We start from the raw sequence: 19,703 nt of genomic DNA on the forward strand, positions 1-19,703 counted from the left end.
CCCAAACAGCAGTTCTTAAATGATAGATTACTACATTTCACATGTAATTTATAACTGGTTGAATTTTCTTTTTCGTCCTTTAAAATATTGCCAGGAATTATTGACTTTGAATTTTTATAGATATTAAAATTATTCAGACAAACCTCTCAATCCTTATACGACTCAGTTTGAAAACCTTTTTCAAATGACTTTCTGTGGAGCCACCATGACATCATTGCTGGGCGAGGAAGGCCAAGCAGCCAGGTCGAGGCACACCACTGCTATTTCACCCCAAACAGCTCTGCTTTTACCTGATTTATTAATTAGCATCCATCAACAGTATTTGGGGGAGAAATAGTTTGGCAATAAAAATTTTTTTTTAAAGTTTGAAAACCCCTGCTTTATCTTATTCCTTCTAAGGTCTTCTAGGCTCTGCCTGACTATTTCTAGGGAAGAAAATTACCCACCTTATTTCTTGGAATAAGTTGATGTACGCTTTCCTATTACTACTTAATTTGATTAGGCAGTTATTGACTATATGTAAGGCAAATGAAAATGAAGAGATTTGTATAAGACAGTTTCTACTCTCAAATGTTTTGCATTTGAAGACAGGAAAACAAGAAAGAAAAAAATATAGATATTTCTAATCAAATGCAGGATCGATATGCTGGGGGCGGGGGCGGAAGCATAAGGAAAGAACTAAGAGGACTTTTAATCAATCGATGATTCCCTCTATTTCTAAACAAGCCGCAATGTCAGATAAAATATAAAATGATAAAAATCAGTGACATAGCCAAGTTCAAAAGCAAGATTAAAATGTTCAGGAACCAAAAATTGAGCATAAATGCAAGATGGAGAGCAAGGCAGATATCAGGCTTTTTGGCTCCATAACTGGAAGTAAGCAAAGATTACAGCACCTCAACTCCTGTGGGATAACCAGTGCTAAACTTAGGGGCACCTAAGCCATGCAGAAAACTCATCTCACGGGCTTAGATGGGGCTCTCTGTGAGGAGAGAAGCTGAAGGTTGTTGCTGTTGTTGTTTAAATAATGACCTTTTGCCTGGAATGAGAGCTTTGTCTGAAATAGGGACTAGGGAGGCTGGTGGACATAGCACATTATGAACTGACAGACTTGCAATTTCCTCATTATGAATTAAAAGCCTAAGTTCCAGTATAGAAATCTGATTCTGAACTGGGTGCTATGGGAACCACATGGAGATCATCACAAAACTATTAGGTGAGAGACGTTAAGACAGGGAGAGAAGCCTGGATTGCTAGGAAGGCCTGATCGAATCATATGGTGCCTTAACAGCAGAGAACTCTCTGCAGCTGGCAGCAAAGAGGTGGTAAAGGAAGTTAGAGAGACTCTGAGCACAAGAAGACTGTCGGGCACTATTACTGGCTCTGAGACGGAAGGGCCATGGGCAAGGAGGACCCGAGAGGCCTCTAGGAGCCTGGTGGTCTCCAGCTAACAGCCAGCAAGGAAAGAGGGCCATCATCCTACAACCCCAAAGAGCTGAATTTGACCAAAAACCCAAATGAGCTTGAAGTGGATTCATCTCCCAACTCCAGAAAGCATCCTCACCCTTCCGACTCCTTAATTTTGATCAGCCTTGTGAAAGAAACACTAGGGGAAGGACCCAGTTGAGCCAGAGTGTACCTGGACTTCTTTCTGTCTTTCAGAATTGTGAGGTAATCGATTTAGCACCTAAGTTTATGGTAATCTTTTAAGGCAGCAATAGAAAACAAATAGTGAGTAAACCAACTACTGACCATAACTTTGTTTTTATCTGATGTATATACATTAACAGCATCTCAATGTTAGAATGTATTAAGATCCATATTATATTTGGAAAGAGGGTAAATGATAAAGTTAGATTTTTAGAAAATTTAAAATACGTATTTAAAATTTTAAAGTCTCTATTAAAAGAATAAAAACACAACCTATAGTTTGTAGCACAGGGAATACTAGAAAGTAAAGACAATCTTACCAATCCTATATAATAAAAGACTAATATGCAAATCGACCGAACGTCGGAACGACTGGTCGCTATGATGCACACTGACCACCAGGGGGCAGACACCCAACCCAGGAGCTGCCCCCTGGTGGTCAGTGCGCTTCCACAAGGGGAGTGCCGCTCAGCCAGAAGCTGGGCTCATGGCTTGTGAGCGAAGCGGTGGTGGCAGGAGCCTCTCCCGGCAGCACTAAGGATGTCCGACTGATGGCTTAGCAGGCTTAAGCCATCAGTCAGACATCCCCTGAGGGCTCCTGGACTGTGAGAGGGTGCAGGCTGGGCTGAGGGACCCCACCGAGTGCAGGAATTTCGTGCACCGGGCCTCTAGTTTACTAGAAATGAACAAAAAAAGAAATAGGGTCGTAAGTGGAAAATAAAATATTGTGTGATCAGACTTTACAAAGTAATGCCAATGTTTTCTACAGTGATTGTTTCAATTCACACTTCTACCAGAATTATACCTGTTCTCTTTGCTCAAGAATTATACCAATGCTTGACAGTATATGACTTTCTAAATTTTGTCTGATCTTGTTGGTGCACTATTGGAACATACCCCACTTGGTCATATATATTATATTTTTTGCATACATCTGGTTTTGGTTTGCCAATATTTTGTTTAGGACTTTTGCATCTGTGTTGATGAGTAATTTTCTTTCTTGTACAATCCTTACTGGTTTTGATAGGATGAATTGGGCAGTGTTTTATCCTTCTGCTAGTCTTTGGAAGACTTTAGATTGGTATTATTTAGTGGACTTTGCTTATAAAATCATGAATGAGGTTTTATTTTTTTGAGGAAAACTTTTTAATTACTCACTGGGTTTTTTATAGGGCTATATATACAAAGTATAGCATAGTGGACAAGAGAATGAATTTTGTAGCCAAATTATCTGGTTCAACCTCAATTTAGATTTAGTCACTATGTGAAAGTCATTTAACCTCACTATGCTTCAGTTTTCTCATCTGTAAAATGGAACACATAAGGTTGTTGTGAGGATTGCATTAGTTGATATATACAAACCATGTAGCACTGTGCCAGGTATGTAATCAAGTCTATGTACACATTAACTTTTATTATTGTTACTTCTGTTTCTTTTTAAATAGTTTCTTACTTTCTTTTGAATAGTTTTTTCTAACACTGTTTTCAAATGCATTGACAAAAGCTGGTCATATTTTTCTGTTACTATCTCTTTAACTCTGACTATAACCTGCAGTTGTTTCTCCTTTTGCATCACTAGTAGTGTTTGGGATTTTTCCCCCTTAATATTATAATTCAATAAAGTTTGTCAGAAGTTTATTTTAATAGTCTTTTCAAGTATCCAACCTTGGGCTTTGTTGAGTCTATGATTTCTGTATTTTCTGTTTCATTGATATTTGTATTATTTTCTTTCATCTACTTAAAATTTATTTAATTGTACTTTTTTCTAATTTGTTAGGTTTGATGCTTACAGTATTAAGTTTCAGCCTTTTTTTTTTTTTTTTGCACAAGTAAATGTTCAACTAAGTGAAGCTTTGTTTGATTCCCACAGTGTGATAAAGAGCATTTTTATTATCATTTAGTTCTAGGTATTCTAAAATTTTCATCATGATTTCATCAAGTTATAACTTATTTACAAGTCTGTTTATTAATATCAAAATATATGGCAGTTTTAAATGACTTTTCTTTTTTAATCTCTAACAATTGCTTTGTGATCTCTTAAAAAAGGATCTTTCCATTCTGTTTCTTTGAAGTTGGTTGATGCTTGCTTTATGGCCTAATAGCCATGTGTTCTTGGAGAGCGCATGAGTATAGCAAGTGTTTAAATGTGTTTTCGAAACGTCCTACTTCTTCAGTGATTTTTTTAACCTGCTTGAGAAAAGGATTTAATTTGCCAATTTTACTTTGTGGTCTTTTTGAACTATTTAAACCTTATTATATAGACATACATTCTAAAATAATTTTACATTCCTGGAGAATTTAATCTTTATTCATAATGTAGTGACCATCTTTGTTAGTAGCTTTTTGCCTTAAAATATGTTTGATCTGATATTAATATAACTAATCCACCTTTCATTTGGTTAGATTCGTTTAATACATCTTTTTGTTTTTATTTTCAACCTTTATCAACTTTATGAGTATCTAATACAAACATTTTTTTTATTGCTCTCAGATAATCTTGACTTTCTTCAACCTGGTTACATTCATGATAATTAATGATAAAACTAGATTTATTTCTACCATCTTATGTTGTGATCTATATGTGTCCTGTTTCTTGCCTTCTTTAAACTATTGAAGCTCTTATTTTCTTATTGCACTTTTCCCGCTCCTGATTTTAAAGTTATATATCTGCTTCTATTATTTTAGTGTTTACTTTAAAGACTATACTTAAGTAATATCTATACTTGACTATCCATCAATTCAAGCCTGTTAAAACATTTTAATTCTGATTACCCTCCTCCAGGCATATGTGCTTTTATTGTCAAGTGTTTTAGCTCTATTTTTATTAATCCCACAGATTAGATATTTCATATAGTCAATGCTTTCAGTAGTAAGTTCATTTTTATTAATCCCACAGATTAGATCATTTATATGGTCATTGTTTATTTCTCTCTTAAATCATAGATATTTTTCAAGGTACATTTTTTCTCTATCTGGAATACATCCTTTAGAAATCCTTTTAGTGGGGAGTCAATAGAAATAAGTTCCCTTGGTTGCTTCTGTTTGTAAAATATCTGTATTTGGTTCTCTTAGATGTTAGGTTTACTATGAAAGAAGATCTAGGGTGACAATTACCTTTTCTCAACACTTTAATGATAACTGTCCATTGACTTCTGATTTCTATCATTGCTACTGATAAGTCAGCTTTCATTCTAATTGTTCTTTGTCTTTTCTCTTGTGGTTTTATTTTTATCACTGGCATTCTACAGTTATCTATGATCTGTGTAGGAACAGATCACTTATTTATCCTGTTTAATTTAAATTTGGCATTCTGACTCTAGTAATTTGTATTTTTAATTATTTTTGGAAAATTATTTTTCCCTATATAATACATATTTTTATTCTGTTCTTCATAGTTTCTATACCTTTGACTCTCTCTGCTGTCTTACCTAATAAAAGAGAAACATGCAAATTAACCATCACTCCGCTACACCCACAGCCAATCACAGTGAGTATGCAAATTAACCCAACAAAGATGGAGGTTAATTTGCATATGCAGACACGGAGTGGCCTGGAGGAGCGGGACACCTGCTATGAGGGGGAGGGGGGCAGCGGAGGGAGCTACAGGAGCGGTGCTCTGGACAGAAGCGAGGACTTGGCGGCTCCCAGGTGGGCGGCTGGGAATGAAGCCAGGGGAAGGAAGGCCTATTCTTGTAAGAATATCGTGCAACGGGCCTCTAGTGTTTTAAATAATTTCTTCAGTTCTTTATTCCATTTAACGATTGTACTGCCCCACTCCTCTAATATGCTTTTCTTTCTACCTATTAGTTTCTAAAGACATTTATATGTTTTATTCATCTAAGTTCTATTTTATTCTTTTAAAAATACACCTGATTAGACTTCTTCTTTTATTACACTTTCAACATGCTCCAATTTTGAATTATCTTCTTTTTTTCGGTAATCCTATCATTAGAATAATATGGCCTCATTACCTGTCTTCCCCCTTTAAATTGTAATTATCATGAAGGCAGGGAGTATACCTGACTTTGCACTATAGCCTAGTGTTTGACAAGTGTGTGTCTCTGTTTATGAACATCCTTCCTATATAATAAAGAGATAATATGCAAATTGACCATCATACCCTCGCACAAGATGGTCAGCCCCATGTGGTTATAAGGTGGCTGCCACAAGATGGCCGGCAGGGGAGGGCACTTGTGGGTGATCAGGCCAGCAGGGGAGGGCAGTTAGGGGCGACCAGGCCAGCAGGGGAGGGTAGTTGGGGGCAACCAGGCCGGCAGAGGAGGGCAGTTGCAGGCGACCGGGCCGGCAGGGGAGGGCAGTCAGGGGTGACCAGGCTGGCAGGCAGAAACAGTTAGGGGCAATCAGGCAGGCAGGCAGGTGAGTGGTTGGGAGCCAGCAGTCCCGGATTGTGAGTGGGATGCCCGACTGCCAATTTAGACCTGACCCCACAGGGTTCCCAGATTGGAGAGGGTGCAGGCTGGGCTGAGGGACACCTTCCTCCCCCACCCAGTGCACGAATTTCATGCACCGGGCCTCTAGTATATAATTAAAGTAAATAAGTAGAAAGCATTATTAGTCATTCAAACCTTGTTCTAGATAAGTTGAATCAGTGTCCTTTCCTCCCTTTTCTTACCTGGTGCAGCCCTCTCACTGGAGGAAATGGGTGTTTTATAGGAAGAAGAAAATAAAATCAACTTTGGAGCAAAATGCTCTTCAGAATGAGGCTGGTGCTCAGAGGCTGTGTGTTAAGTTTCAAAGGACAACCTGAAAACACTGAGTTTCAGGAGTCAGAAAATATATTTCTCTAATTCTGTTTTGGTTTCTTAAAATATGTCTGTAGTCCAAGATCAACAAACTAAGAAGTATGAGCACATATGAACTAAGTTGAGTGTTGTCATCCATTAAACTTATAACCCAGTAAATTTGGCACATGATCTTGTTTGATTAGACTCATATGGTAAGACATTAATATAAGTCACTTTAATTAAAAATATGTTCAAACAACTAAGTAAAGTAGTTCTGGAGGCAGCAAGGCAGTGGGAAAGACAAAACAAATACCGTCTCAGATTCCTCTGGAGCCCCCAGAGCTGTATAACTCCAACTCCCCCCTCTATGGTGTTGGTAATAATAGTAATTCCTAACATTTATTTTATTGAGTGTTTACTATGTGCCAATTCTGATTTGAACATTTTACTTATATTAACTCATATCCCATTTGTCCACAGAGCCACCATATGACAATACCAGCCACCGTTAGGTCAGGATGACTGTTGAGGCCCTAGAGAGGGCTTTTTGTTTTTTTAAGAGTTGACTTTTTTTGCTGTGTTCAGAAAGTAATGCCCAGCAGTCCAATTTATGGCTGTCAGTTGAAAGCTAGTAAGAGAAGCATTAAAGGAGCAGTTATGGACCCATCCCCTTGTGCAGGGTAAAGAGGAGGTTAGGGATGTGGAAAAAGAAGGCAGAGGTATGATTGGAGACATCATGGAGGTCCTAGGCCCCTAGGAAAGGAGAAAGGAAGGAAATTTAGAAAGGGAACTGGGAAAAGGTAGCAAACAATGTCTAGGTCCCACCCAACCAGAATATCATGAGTGAACGGAAAGGGGAATCCTTTCTCTGGTTTTATTAGGGAAGCTTTTACTCCTTCCTGCAACAAACCTATGGAGGGTCTTCATTAGACGCAGGGCTACTGCCTGAGCCCATTGGAGAAGAAACTCCCTCCACTACTTCTTTGTTTTACGTGCTGCTTTGTTCTGGTTCTATGGCTATCAGAGTTTTCGAAAATAATTCAGTTTTCAACTGTTCTTCTGATGTTACTATAAGTAACCTCTAATTTATCAAACATGAGTTCTAATGTTTGGTTTGGAAAGAATCATCGCCATCCCCATGATGACGCGTCCAAAACCTGAGGATACTTCTTTTACAGGATCGGTTTATATAGCATTAACCATTAAGTTGGTTGTTGGAATAGGAATTCGATCTAAAAGTTGAAAAGAGACGAGGCAAGGAAGAGAGAGGGGGCCATTACACTCTCCATTTTATCCACAGTAACCCTACTTCTTACCCTCATTCCAAAGTCTCTGAAGAAGGACCCAGCTAATCTTCACTGATACTGTGGGCAGTCTGAGAACACTTTGTTTCCTCTCTTCGGAAGATGTCACACAGAGAGTATCATGTGTCTTGTCAGGGTGACTCGCATTAGTGGTCATGGTCAGAGTCCCCCGTCCAGAGAGGAATCCTGCTAAGAGGAGAGACTATTCCATTCCACTGATTGAAGGGCAGGTGGTTTTCTCCTTCACCCACTGACCTGGTGTCTTCTCCCACTGGAGAGTGCCTTCAATCCTAGTATCATTCTTCATGGAACTGCCTGGATAATAATTCAAGTAGAAGCTTGACCTCTGCTTTGCAGGAACTAACTGGGGTGAACCTTAAATTTGGTACTACAAAGATCTTCCCAAAATAGTGCTCAGATATATTTCAAGTCATTCATGGGGACTATATTACATGCCTCCAAAAAGGAACATTAATTAGACACAGTGCCAGGAAAATAGACAGTTGTCAGGATTCAGGGAGAGCCAAAGAGAAGTTAAGCCTGCAGGCAACATCGGGTGGTTAGTTATAGACTAAGTGGGGGAGAAGGTGAAGAGAGAATGCTGGGGTCCTCTCTGAGTTGTCTGACATGGTATTTACCTTTGAGTTGCTCTAGACAGTGTCTCTTTCCATATTTCCTCTAAGTGACTGGCATCAGCACCTCATGTTCCAGGAGACAACTTCAGTCTACATATTTGTCCCTTTGTAATATGTCAATCCTTATTATCCTTTCCCACATATAAATGGAAACAATGAACTTGTTATGCAACAGATCTAAGCAGTAGTAACAGTTTAAGTATGTATGCACTAAAATGTTTTTCCTATACTAGTCCTTCCTTCCTCTAACCTGACTCTCCACCACAAATATTTTGGTAAATGCAGTCTGAAAACAAAACAAAAAAAGTGTATAATTGTGTGTTTATAAAATGAAATCGTATGCCATGTTCCAAAAAGGACTACAAATTACCACTTTAAATATGCTAATTTGGGGGAAGGAGGCAAGGGGATTTCTTTAAGACTAGGATTAAAAATAGTGAAAAGTCAGAAATGCTGATTTAAGAAAAGATACTGCTAAACTGGAGCCAATTCAAAGAAATGGACTAAAAATAATAAAAGGCCTCAAGGAATGAATATTTTCAAAATTGAGAGAATTTAAGAGTCTAACATGACAAACTACAACCAGTCCTACAAATACCTCTGGGGAATTGGATTCCAAAAGTCCGCATTGTTCAAAGGGGAAAAAATAAGAGCTCTGAAAGAAAAGCTACCCAAAGAAGAAAAAAATGAATTTTTAAATGAAATGTTTTAAATGTTTTTACTTAGACCAACTTACAGATGCCTGGAGACATTAAAAAAAACTAGCCAGGCAAAACATTTGTTTTCACATAACAAGCTTATCGAGTAAGGAGGGTGGGGTTAATGATTTATTATATCATGCATTTTGAATCTCTGATGTCTGGACCTGAAAAAACACATTGGAATGGTCTGGAGCTGTTTAATATACCTGTTACCAGTGTTCATTTAGTAGACCCAGAGTAGGACACACCCAAAGCTTGAATAAACTAGAGAATTCCATATTATTTCACAGGGTCACAAATCTGTAAAGATGTTATTTTATTGAGCGTGAACCTGATCCATAGTCAAGTGTTAAAATGGTTAATGATTAATTTTCATGGGCACTTATTTCCCTTCAACATATTAGTTTCCAAAAGTATTGACAGTTTAGAAGGAAAGGAAGGAAAATTTGAGAACCTTTTATACCAGGAGAAAATGAAGCAGGGAGTAGGACTCTTTCATATATCTTGTAGACATGAAAATGGAATGTCCCAAAGAAGTCTGTGGGCATCTTATAAAAAGGAGGATGACTGAGCCAAGAATGACTGGCACCACCCTCCAAAATTGACCCCATTTTCTGTTTCTTTGCACTCATAGTGATGTGTTAGAGATTTAAATATTATGTTCTTGAAATATAATAGAGTTGTCTACACACAGACTGTCTAGACAGGGCAGGGACTATGTCTGTTTAATTTCATTTTACATAGCAGCTAGCAGTCTTGCACAAATAAATGCTTTTGATGATGATGTTGATGTTAGCATAAGCAGGTGGCCAAAATTTGGGGATAAAGCTTGATACCTTAACATTAGTGCTTTATAGAGCATGCATGCACTGAGTGTTACATAAAATTTACAAATGTCTGGCTATTTATTGAATAATAAATTATTTCAGCACATTTTATGTTTCTTAATAGTGCCCTGTTAAATTTGTTTACATGGAGGAGGAAATATCAATCTGCCTATTCAGAAAGTAGGCAAGAATCCCTACTCAATTTTCCTAGTGTCTGAAATGAAAAGTATTCTTGTAAATCTGTATTTTAGAAAAAGAAGAAAAACATTTAGATGCTCCATTAAGATTTTCTAAGATTTCTTGATTAGAAAGCTCTCAAGATTCAGATTTCCTGCAAGATTCAAGGAAAACAGAATTATACAATGGAAACCATGACTTGTGTTTTATTTATTCAATGTGTTCATTGTTTGTTTTCAAAAACAAGTATTTGAGTCCTTGTATATAATAGCAAGCCAAGCAGCCACAGATCCTTGTCCTCCTGAGCTTATGCTTTAGTGGAATGAGACAGATGATTAAAAAAAAAAAAGAGCATCATAAGTAAATTATATGGTGTACTTGCGGGTGATTAAGTGTTATGGAAAAAAAAAGTTGAGAGGATGATAAAGAATCAGTAGTGGGAGTGGTATTGCAATTTTGCGTGGGGCAGTCAGGGCAGGTCTCATTGAGGAGGTGATGGTTGAACAAAGACTTGATAGAGGAGAGGTCATTAGCCACTTGGATTCTGAGCAAAAGAAACCCCAAGCAGAAGGGAAAGATAATGGATGTGTCCTGAAGTAAGTATACTCCTGGAATGTTTAAGAAGTAGCTGGGAAGCCAGCATGGCTGAAGCCAAGTGAATGAGGAAGACAATAGGTGGGAATGGGGCCAGGTCTTTACCTCTACTGGAGATGAGGATTTTGGCTTTTCATCTGAGTGAAGTGGGGAGCATTATTGAGTTATAAGAGAAAGGTGACAAGATCTCTTTCTGCTTTAATAAGATCATCCTGGCTGCCTTGTTGACAGAAGCCCATAGGAGAGCAAGGGCAGGAGAAGGAGGATCAGTTAGGAGACTGTTGTAATAATGCTGGCAAGACATGACGGTGGCTTGGACTAGATTGTGGTCAGATTCGGCATAGTTCTGCATATAGAGCCTATCTTTCCTGGTGGATTGAACACAAGAGGCAAGGATCACTCTATGGCAGTGGTTTTCAAAGTGTGGACCCCAAACCAGCAATATCCGCAACATCTGAGAACTTGTTATAAATTCGAATTCTTCGATCTCTCCCCACGTCTACAGAATCAGAAACTGGACGCTGGGGCCCCAGCAATCTTGTATTTTTAATAGGCCCTCCAGGTGATTCCGATGCACGCACAAGTGTGAGGACCACTGCTTTAAGAATTGGGGCCTGAAAGATGGAGTTGGCATTGACACTGATGGTGAAGGCTGCAGAGGGAACAGATCTGGGCGGAGGGGGAGGAGCAGGGGTTCAGGTTTGGACAGGATGAGTGTGTGATGTCTTAGATATCCAGATGGTGAGGAAGCAGTTGTATATATGAATCTGCAGCTCAGGAGAGAGGGTCTGAGTTGGAAATAGAAATGGAAACATCAATTATGTTTGTGCGAACAAAAAATTACATCAGTGAATATTTACTCTTCACTGGTTTCATCTTAACTTTGAATAAAAGAAGCAGAAAGACAAGTAATAAAGACCAAAATGTATAAAAGATATAGCCACCATCTATCTATTCCAGTGTGCTAAGAGCTTTGAGAGCTGTAGGGAGTCTATTTTCTAGAGCCTTCTTCCATTTATTGCAGAGGAACCTTTTATGGAAACCTTTTTTCTATTTTACCGTCCATACATTGAGGGTTCCTAATACTTTGAAGGTAAAATTTAGAACCAATAGGATTTTATAAAGTCACCAAATAGCTGATAAATTTCTACACATGTTTACATCATAAAGTAGCAATCCAGACTTGCCAAGGGTAGAGTAGATGCCTCACTAAACGATTCTAATTTTGTTTTCTTGCACAGTAACTTTTATGGAGGGAGAGTGATTAAGATAGGTAGAAAGATAGAATTTTGAAGAACAGTTGCAAGATATGGAAATGCACTGAGAAGGACATATTCTTCAGTTACTACATGTGGTTACCTAATATATCATTTCCAGTATTTTCTTAATACTATCAGATATTAATATTGACTCTACAAATAAGACTATAGAATCAGAATATGACATTTATACCAAGACACTGATAATAATTTCAATGAAATGGCAAAATTAGCAGAAAAGGCAAACCACTGACTATTTCAGAAGAAAGGTAAAACAGAGGGATGTCCCTCAGGAGGCAGAATGGTTTTTTTAAAAAGAGTTTCTTCTGACCGGAATTTATATTCTGTATATTTTTTCAAAACCATTTGAAAGGCCTTTCAGATGCTGCCACCTTAGCTGCTGAGATATAATACTTTGCATTTCACCCTGTGAGTCCCCTTTTTGTCCCACAGTGTAATCTGATCCACCTGTCACCATCAGGGGACATCTGGGATCCATCTTATCTTTCCCACTAGCTAGTTGATTAACCAGAAAATGTTTTGAATTGGATTCTTATATGGCAGGACTCCATGGACTTTATGAATTATAATAGGAACATATAAAAGGCCAGATTTTTTTGTGTGTGCTTTTAAAGAAGAAAAAACTTCACACGGTTAGGACTGAATTCTTAAAAATTGGAGAAAAAATATATTGTATTAAATGGCCAAATACAGTAATTCCTGGGATTATCTGACCATTTTTAATAAAATATATTTTTTTCAGAGTGAGAAAGTCTTAGCTCTATAGCCTGACCCATAGTTGCCAATCCACAGATATATTACTGTTAGTTGAAATAGACAGAAGGCCAATAAACATTACTTTGCTCTCTCTTGCTTTATTTCTGCTGGATGGTACATCTGGAGACATATGAGAGGCTGGAAAGTGGGGTCTTTAGTCCAATGCATCCTTCCGACAGCATGTTTTGTGCCAGGTCCTTGTGCAGGGAGATGTGGGTAGGAGGATGTGTTTGATTCAAATAACCATTAGACTTCCAGTGATTTTAATTGTCTTCATCATTATTACCTACTAGAGGCCCATTGCACGAAGATTCATGGAAGAATAGGCCTTCCTTCCCCTGGCTTCACTCTCGGCTGCCTGGGAACCTGCAAGTCCTCGCTCCTGGCAGAGCACCACTCCTGTAGCTCCCTCCGCCCCCCGCCCTCCCCCTCATAGCAGGCGTCCCACCCCACCGGGCCGCTCCATGCCTGCGTATGTAAATTAACCCACCATCTTTGTTGGGTTAATTTGCATACTCACTCCTGATTGGCTGATGGGTGTTGTGGATGTATGGTCAATTTGCATATTTCTCTTTTATTAGTGTAGATGAGCCAAGTTCAGTGCCTAAACATATATATTTATTTATTTGTTTTCTTCTTTGTTTCAATTATCCAAATTGAAAACTCATGATTTCCTACCACTAAGGTTTTATCGGAACAGAAATCTCACATTGTATATATTCCGTACTTTCTACGTTCAGTATACCCTAAGGAAAACCACCTGTCTTGGTGACTTGTGCTGATGTAAAACTGATGACTTGTGCGATCGTAAAGCATCTCTTCAGAAGCTGACATTTCAAAGGTGATGCTCAGGATAAGGTACTAAATATTTTTCAAAGCAGTTAGAACATCAGTTTCTAAATCTGACTTTTAGGAGAATCAGGAAGCACAGTGGTTTCATAGACTACATTATAATTTAAAACTTTGTACGTGGTGAATCTGTACAAAGAAATTCTGCTGTGATTATACCCGTGGGACAAGAGTCAGTGATGACTTTGCTTGAGTTTCCACTTCTGCAGCTGGGTGATCCCAGAGGCATTGGGAGTTCAGCGAGTGTCTTGAACTATGCTTGGGATGTTTTGGATTCAACAAAAGAAACTTTTGCCAAACCCTTCTTTCCTTGATTTTTAAACGTGTATTTCAAGGGAAATTTGATTCATATGTTTCTAATTCATTTACACTTAAATCATCAAAATGTTATTTTGTAAGAGCCACTTGATGTCCAAGAAGCTTTCTAAACCTGTTTTATAAGTCTTCTCAAGTCCTTTTTCTTAAAACAGGAAGTTGCCTTTTGCCAAGTACAAATAAACTCAAACATTAAAAAGGTTCAAGTTCAGTTTCTAACTCTGAACTCCAGGTTTTAAGTGCATTCTCAAATTAGCAAAATATAGTTACCCACCCCTACGAAAATATGGGTGGAAGGTAAGGCGATAGTGATAAAAGTAAGTCAAGTTATTCACATAACTTATTCTCAGAGATGTATCTCCAGTTGTGAAAGTTCATAAAACCTATAACAGGTGTTCTTATAGTTAATAGATGAATAGGTGCAGGTGAGTTTTGAACAGGAGCAATTGTCTGCTTGTTGGTTCTCTGTGATGTGTCTAAACAAGTTTACTGCTTCTGTCACAGAAAAGAAAACCTAAAGGTTCAACTATTTTAACTTCACTTTTTACTAATTTTACCTTTGAGTCTTATGTATTTTAGTGAAGGTAGGAAGACTCACATATTTTGTTGAACAAAAAGGACTCATGAGAGACTCTGTGGGCGTTTTATGTCTGCACTAAGATGATGTAACATCAAATTAAAAATGTAATTGATACTCTTTTCTTGGAATTGGATAAATGCAGAAAATTCTCTCTGTGTATACCAAGACATCTCTTAATTAGATATTGTCCTTATTATTGTAATGCAGAGGTAATTCAGCCTAAACCAGAATTCCCTGTAGTTGGTTCACTTGTATTTATAGATAAAGAAGGTAAAGTTAATTATGAGAGGGGCTGGGGACCATTCTAAACAATTTCCTCTATGTTACGTTTTTTTGAGGCATTTCAATATTTCTTCTCTGCTACAGAGTAGTCAAGTGATTCTTTGAATAAAAGGTAATATGCAACTGAAAACACTTCATTTAAACACTAGAGGCTCAATGCACAAAATTGTTGCAAGGGCCTTGGCCCCCCACCGCCACAGTGGCCGCCTCTGCGTTGGCCCCCGCCTGCTGCGGCTTTGTCAGGATGGAAGGACATCTGGAAGGACGTCCGGTCTAATTAGCATATTATGCTTTTATTATTATAGATTATTAATTACACTATCAGTTCCCCGTGGAAGTGCTCGTGCAATGGCCACCAGGGAAACTTGCCGACTGTATGAAGTTGGTTTTATTAAACTTGCTAAGCAAGGAGTCACTGTAGTGTCTCAGATGAACATTTGGGGACAAGGATGGTAGAGTTTGGGGGCTGTGGTTAGTCATAGGGTTCCTTTAGGACAGAAGCTAGTAAGTGATGTTTAGGCAGAGACTGGTAGGATTTGTCATCTAGGAAAATTGCATTCCTGTTGTTGGAACATAAATCCAAAGAGTTCATGTTAAATCCATTTGTTTGTACTTTTATCTTGGAACACATGGTCTGAAAGGAGCTAGTATTGAAACACTGAAGTTCAGCTAGCTGTGTTACCTTTCGTACAAATTACCTGTGTTGTGATTCAGAGCATAGTTTTGCAGGTTGTGGTTTTCATTTTATTTCTCACAACAAAGAAGTAAATATCACAACAACATGTAACACACATTTATCTTTTTAAAACTTTTAATATGTAGCTCATCCTGTAAGAAATTAATAAGTGATGAATTTTAATTTTACTTTTTCAGGCAGTATTCAAAATCACATATGCCTTGTTGGGTACCTATATCTATATCTACCTATATCTGTTTCTATATCTATGTTTTAGAAATTCTTCTTCTTCTTTAGTACTATGTATTAACTCTGAGAACATATGTAATACTAGCAATAATATGCCTTTGAGAGTTTATATTATATTTTGATCTATTTTTGTTATGCCCCATCTTGTCAAAAAAAATTATGCTTCCCCAAATATTACAGCCTTATATGCTATTTAAATACCACTAAAATGTGTTAAAGTGTAAAAACATCCATTTTATAGATTAATGCTAATCTCAGAATGCTTATTTAAATGTAAAGAGTTTTTCACAGAAAAAAAAAACTTGTATAAGAGAACTCTCAAAAATGATAAAGAGCACATGCTCATTCTGTATTTCATATACAAACTGGGATAAAAGCCTTTCCACAGATGGATAGTCTGTGTAGTTCATCCTAATCTGAACACATGGTGAAAAAATGGAGCTATCAAAAATCCTGTACAAGAGATAGCCAACATTTGCCCTAAAGTTAAATCATATTTGCTTTCAAGTTTATCATTTACTAGATAATAGGGATTGCTATAGTTACACATTTTAAAATGCCCTTTATAAAATGTACATTAAAACATTCTTGTTTTCCTCTGGTCTTTGCCAACATTATTTAATACTCAAATTCAGAAAATATCATTCTCTAATTCTTTCTCTTCAGTGGCTTCATTAAATAGTATTAGCTACCATTTACTATCTTCCTTGTGCCAGTATTTGGCCAACATGAGCTCATGAAATGCTCACAATGAATGACCTTGAGAACTGAGTGCTATTGTTGCCTCTGCTCTGAACATAAGAAAACCTAGGCTCAGTGAGACCCACGCTGTGCAGCCACACTCCCATCAGAAGAGGCGATCTGACCTTTCCACACTGCCATGCTGCCTTGAGCTAAAGAAATCCATGTATACATGCTAGTTTCGCTTTTTTTTGTCCGCCATGTTTAACTCTAGATACTGTGTACCCTAAGTTTTAGGAAAAAACTCATGAACAACGCCACAAAAATTTTTGAGTGAAATTATCATAACTTTTTGCTGTTTGGAGGCTAAAATATTGTCATAGCTCTTAATATCAAGAGATGTGTTCAGCTAACTCTCTGATTTTACTAAGTTCTACCTAAGTTATAAGGAAATAAAAATGATATTGTAAGGTGGAGGAATCCATGGGACCACTAAACATCTTTCCAAAAATATATTTCAAGGTGGTTACTTTCCCAACTAATATCAATCATATCTATTTCAAGCTGGCTTCTTTCCCATTTAACTTCAGTCAGAAAATATACTTCAAGCTGATTGCTTTCTCAAATCTACACGTTTTTAGGGCCAAATAATCATATGACCTTCTTGGATGATATGACCAGAATATTTGCTTTGTTTTCTAAGACCTTGAAAGACCACATGGGTACCCTTCTCAGCCTGTATTTGTCCCTCTCCACTTTCTTCTCCAGGACTGCCCACCAGAAGCAGGTGATTTTCGAGCTCAGCAATGCTCAGCTCATAATGATGTCAAGCACCATGGCGAGTTTTATGAGTGGCTTCCTGTGTCTAACGACCCTGACAACCCATGTTCACTCAAGTGCCAGGCCAAAGGCACAGACCTGGTTGTTGAACTCGCACCTAAGGTCTTAGATGGGACTCGTTGCTACACAGACACTCTGGATATGTGCATCAATGGTTTATGCCAAGTAAGTACTGGCTTCTTTTCATTCTGTTTTTTCCAGAGGGTTTTAGTGTCTTCATGTAAATACCTTTTCTATCGCCCTGCTATCTGGATCACTCAGCGCTGCTTTTTGTTGCCTTTATAAAGAATGACAGATTTGAAAATTGAGGTTTAATTTCAGTTAAAACTACCAGTGTATTTTGTGTACGGGAAACGTAGGCTAGAATTTTTTTTTTCTTTCCTTGAGTCTCACTTGAATATGGAAGCATAGAAGTTCTTGAGTATTGGAGATCATTTTGGGACTAGACTCTGAAATTGCCTCTACTTTAGTTGTCCCTAATATATGTTTCATGTATGTGTATTTGGAGGCATCTATTTTCATTTACTTAGAGCTTCAGAATCACGCAGATGAAGTGGACTCTATAATCTCCCAAATGTAGAAAACCCTGTTCCTTTATTGTAACTGTAACTTTGTTGAAAATTCAGGCAAACTGTCCTGAAGAACTTGGCAGTGTCAGCTAGGTCAGATGTCAGCCAGGTAAATCTGTAAAACAGGACGGCAAAGAAGTTTGATTTCTGGTATCTATGAATCAATGTCTACTTTGGGAGGGGAGTTAGGCAGGTGAAGGAGAGTTAGTATGATTGCCATCCTGATTTTAAAGTCGACTCTTCGGATTAGGGTGACCAGCCTACTTTTTGGACAAAGCAGTTGCTGTATTGTCCTGTGTGCTCTATATACTTCACGATACGATTTCATATCTCACAATGTAGACATTTTGAGAACCTTTATCTCTCCCTCCCAGGAAGACATGGGTGGGATTTTTCTCTCTTCAGAATCTCTAATATCACAACTAGCAATACAAGAATTAACATAAAATATGTCTTAATCATTTGTTGTTTCAAATTCGCAAGTTTATTTAAAACTTAAATCTATATTCAGATACAAAAGGAATAACTGTAATGTGAATTACTACAAGAGATGTGGGGTGGCCTGCAAGGTATCATGTCCATGGGAGGGAAACATAGTCTAAACCTTCATGAGGTCTAGAATCCTGAGACAGGGACATGTTGGCATGGCTAAACACTTCTCAGGAGATGGGGGTGTTGTTTATATCTCTGAAGTTTTCCTTATATACAAGAAATATGTAAAATTAAGATATAAATTTGAATATAGAATCTTACTATTTTAAAGCTAAGAAAGGCCTATAAGTTTATCTAATCTAAAAGGCAATATATTTGAACATCATTTTTTGTATTTGGTGTTTGCTTCCTTCTCTAGAATTCTCAATGTTATTGAAATGAAATTATCCTATCTAATAGAAGAGTGATATGCAAATTGACCATCACTCCAACACACAAGATGGCTGCCCCCATGTGGACACAAGATGGCCGCCACAAGATGGCCAGCAGGGGAGGGCAGTTGGGAGGGACCAGGTCTGCAAGGGAGGGCAGTTGTGGGCGATCAGGCCAGCAGGGGAGGGCAGTTGGGGGCGATCAAGCCTGCAGAGGAGGGCAGTTAGGGGTGACCAGGCCAGCAGAGGAGGGAAGTTGGGGGCAATCAGGCTGGCAGGGGAGCAGTTAGGCATCAGTCAGGCTGGCAGGGGAGTGGTTAGGGGGTGATCAGGCTGGCAGGCAGAAGCAGTTAGGGGCAATCAGGAAGGCAGGCAGGCGAGCAGTTGGGAGCCAGCAGTCCTAGATTGTGAAAGGGATGTCTGACTGCCCGGGATCAGGCCTAAATGGGGACATCCGGGATCAGGCCTAAATGGGGACATCCCTCAAGGGGTCCCAGATTGGAGAGGGTACAGGCTGGGCTGAGGGACACACACACCCCCACCGGGCCTCTAGTGGGGTCCATAAAAGCTTTGGGACTAATAGAGAATTGAAAAGCATATAGAAAAGGAGCTATGTTGTAGGGAATGGCAAATAAAATAGTAATAATTCCTTATGCATGTATATTGTTTGAATAAAGCAAGACAGATTCCAATTTTGTAAATGAAAAAATGAGGACCAGAAAAGTTGTATGATTTGCTGAAAGTTACATAGTTGGGCATGGCAGAAATGGGACTAAACTCCAGGTCTCCTGATATCTACTTTAAAGTTGTTTGTGCTATATTATGCTGACGAATGAACCAAAATAAACAAGACAGGTCAGTAAACTAGGTTTCATTTGTTTCTGTTTGCCTGGGAGTTCAACGTGGTATGTCTTTCCCCTAGTCTAATCCTGCCAGCTGGCCTCGTTTACCTTGGCAACTGAAAGGAAATCTTATATCAGCAGCAAAAAGAATAAATTTTATATATAGTAAATATGAAATGATAGTGCTGGACTTTTAGTTATAAATATAAGCATACCTCCTTAACTTAGATTCTTATGAGTGTGACTTGTTAGATTTAGAGGAGAATGTAAACTATATAATATCTGTAA

The 19,703-nt window shown here is 38.2% G+C and overlaps 1 protein-coding gene across 4 annotated transcripts in view; it reads left to right on the plus strand.

The window, feature by feature from the left end:
* ADAMTSL1 (ADAMTS like 1) overlaps window positions 1-19,703 on the plus strand; it is an 879,784-nt gene that overhangs the window by 549,441 nt on the left and 310,640 nt on the right. For all 4 annotated transcript variants that reach the window (XM_079789992.1, XM_079789993.1, XM_079789994.1 and 1 more), the window contains one exon: window positions 17,070-17,306. In XM_079789992.1, the coding sequence (XP_079646118.1) occupies window positions 17,070-17,306 (237 nt within the window). The remainder of the gene's footprint in view (window positions 1-17,069; window positions 17,307-19,703) is intronic.

Source organism: Cnephaeus nilssonii (assembly GCF_951640355.1).
Source record: "Cnephaeus nilssonii genome assembly, chromosome: 14".
In the NCBI taxonomy this organism is placed as follows: Eukaryota; Metazoa; Chordata; class Mammalia; order Chiroptera; family Vespertilionidae; genus Cnephaeus; species Cnephaeus nilssonii.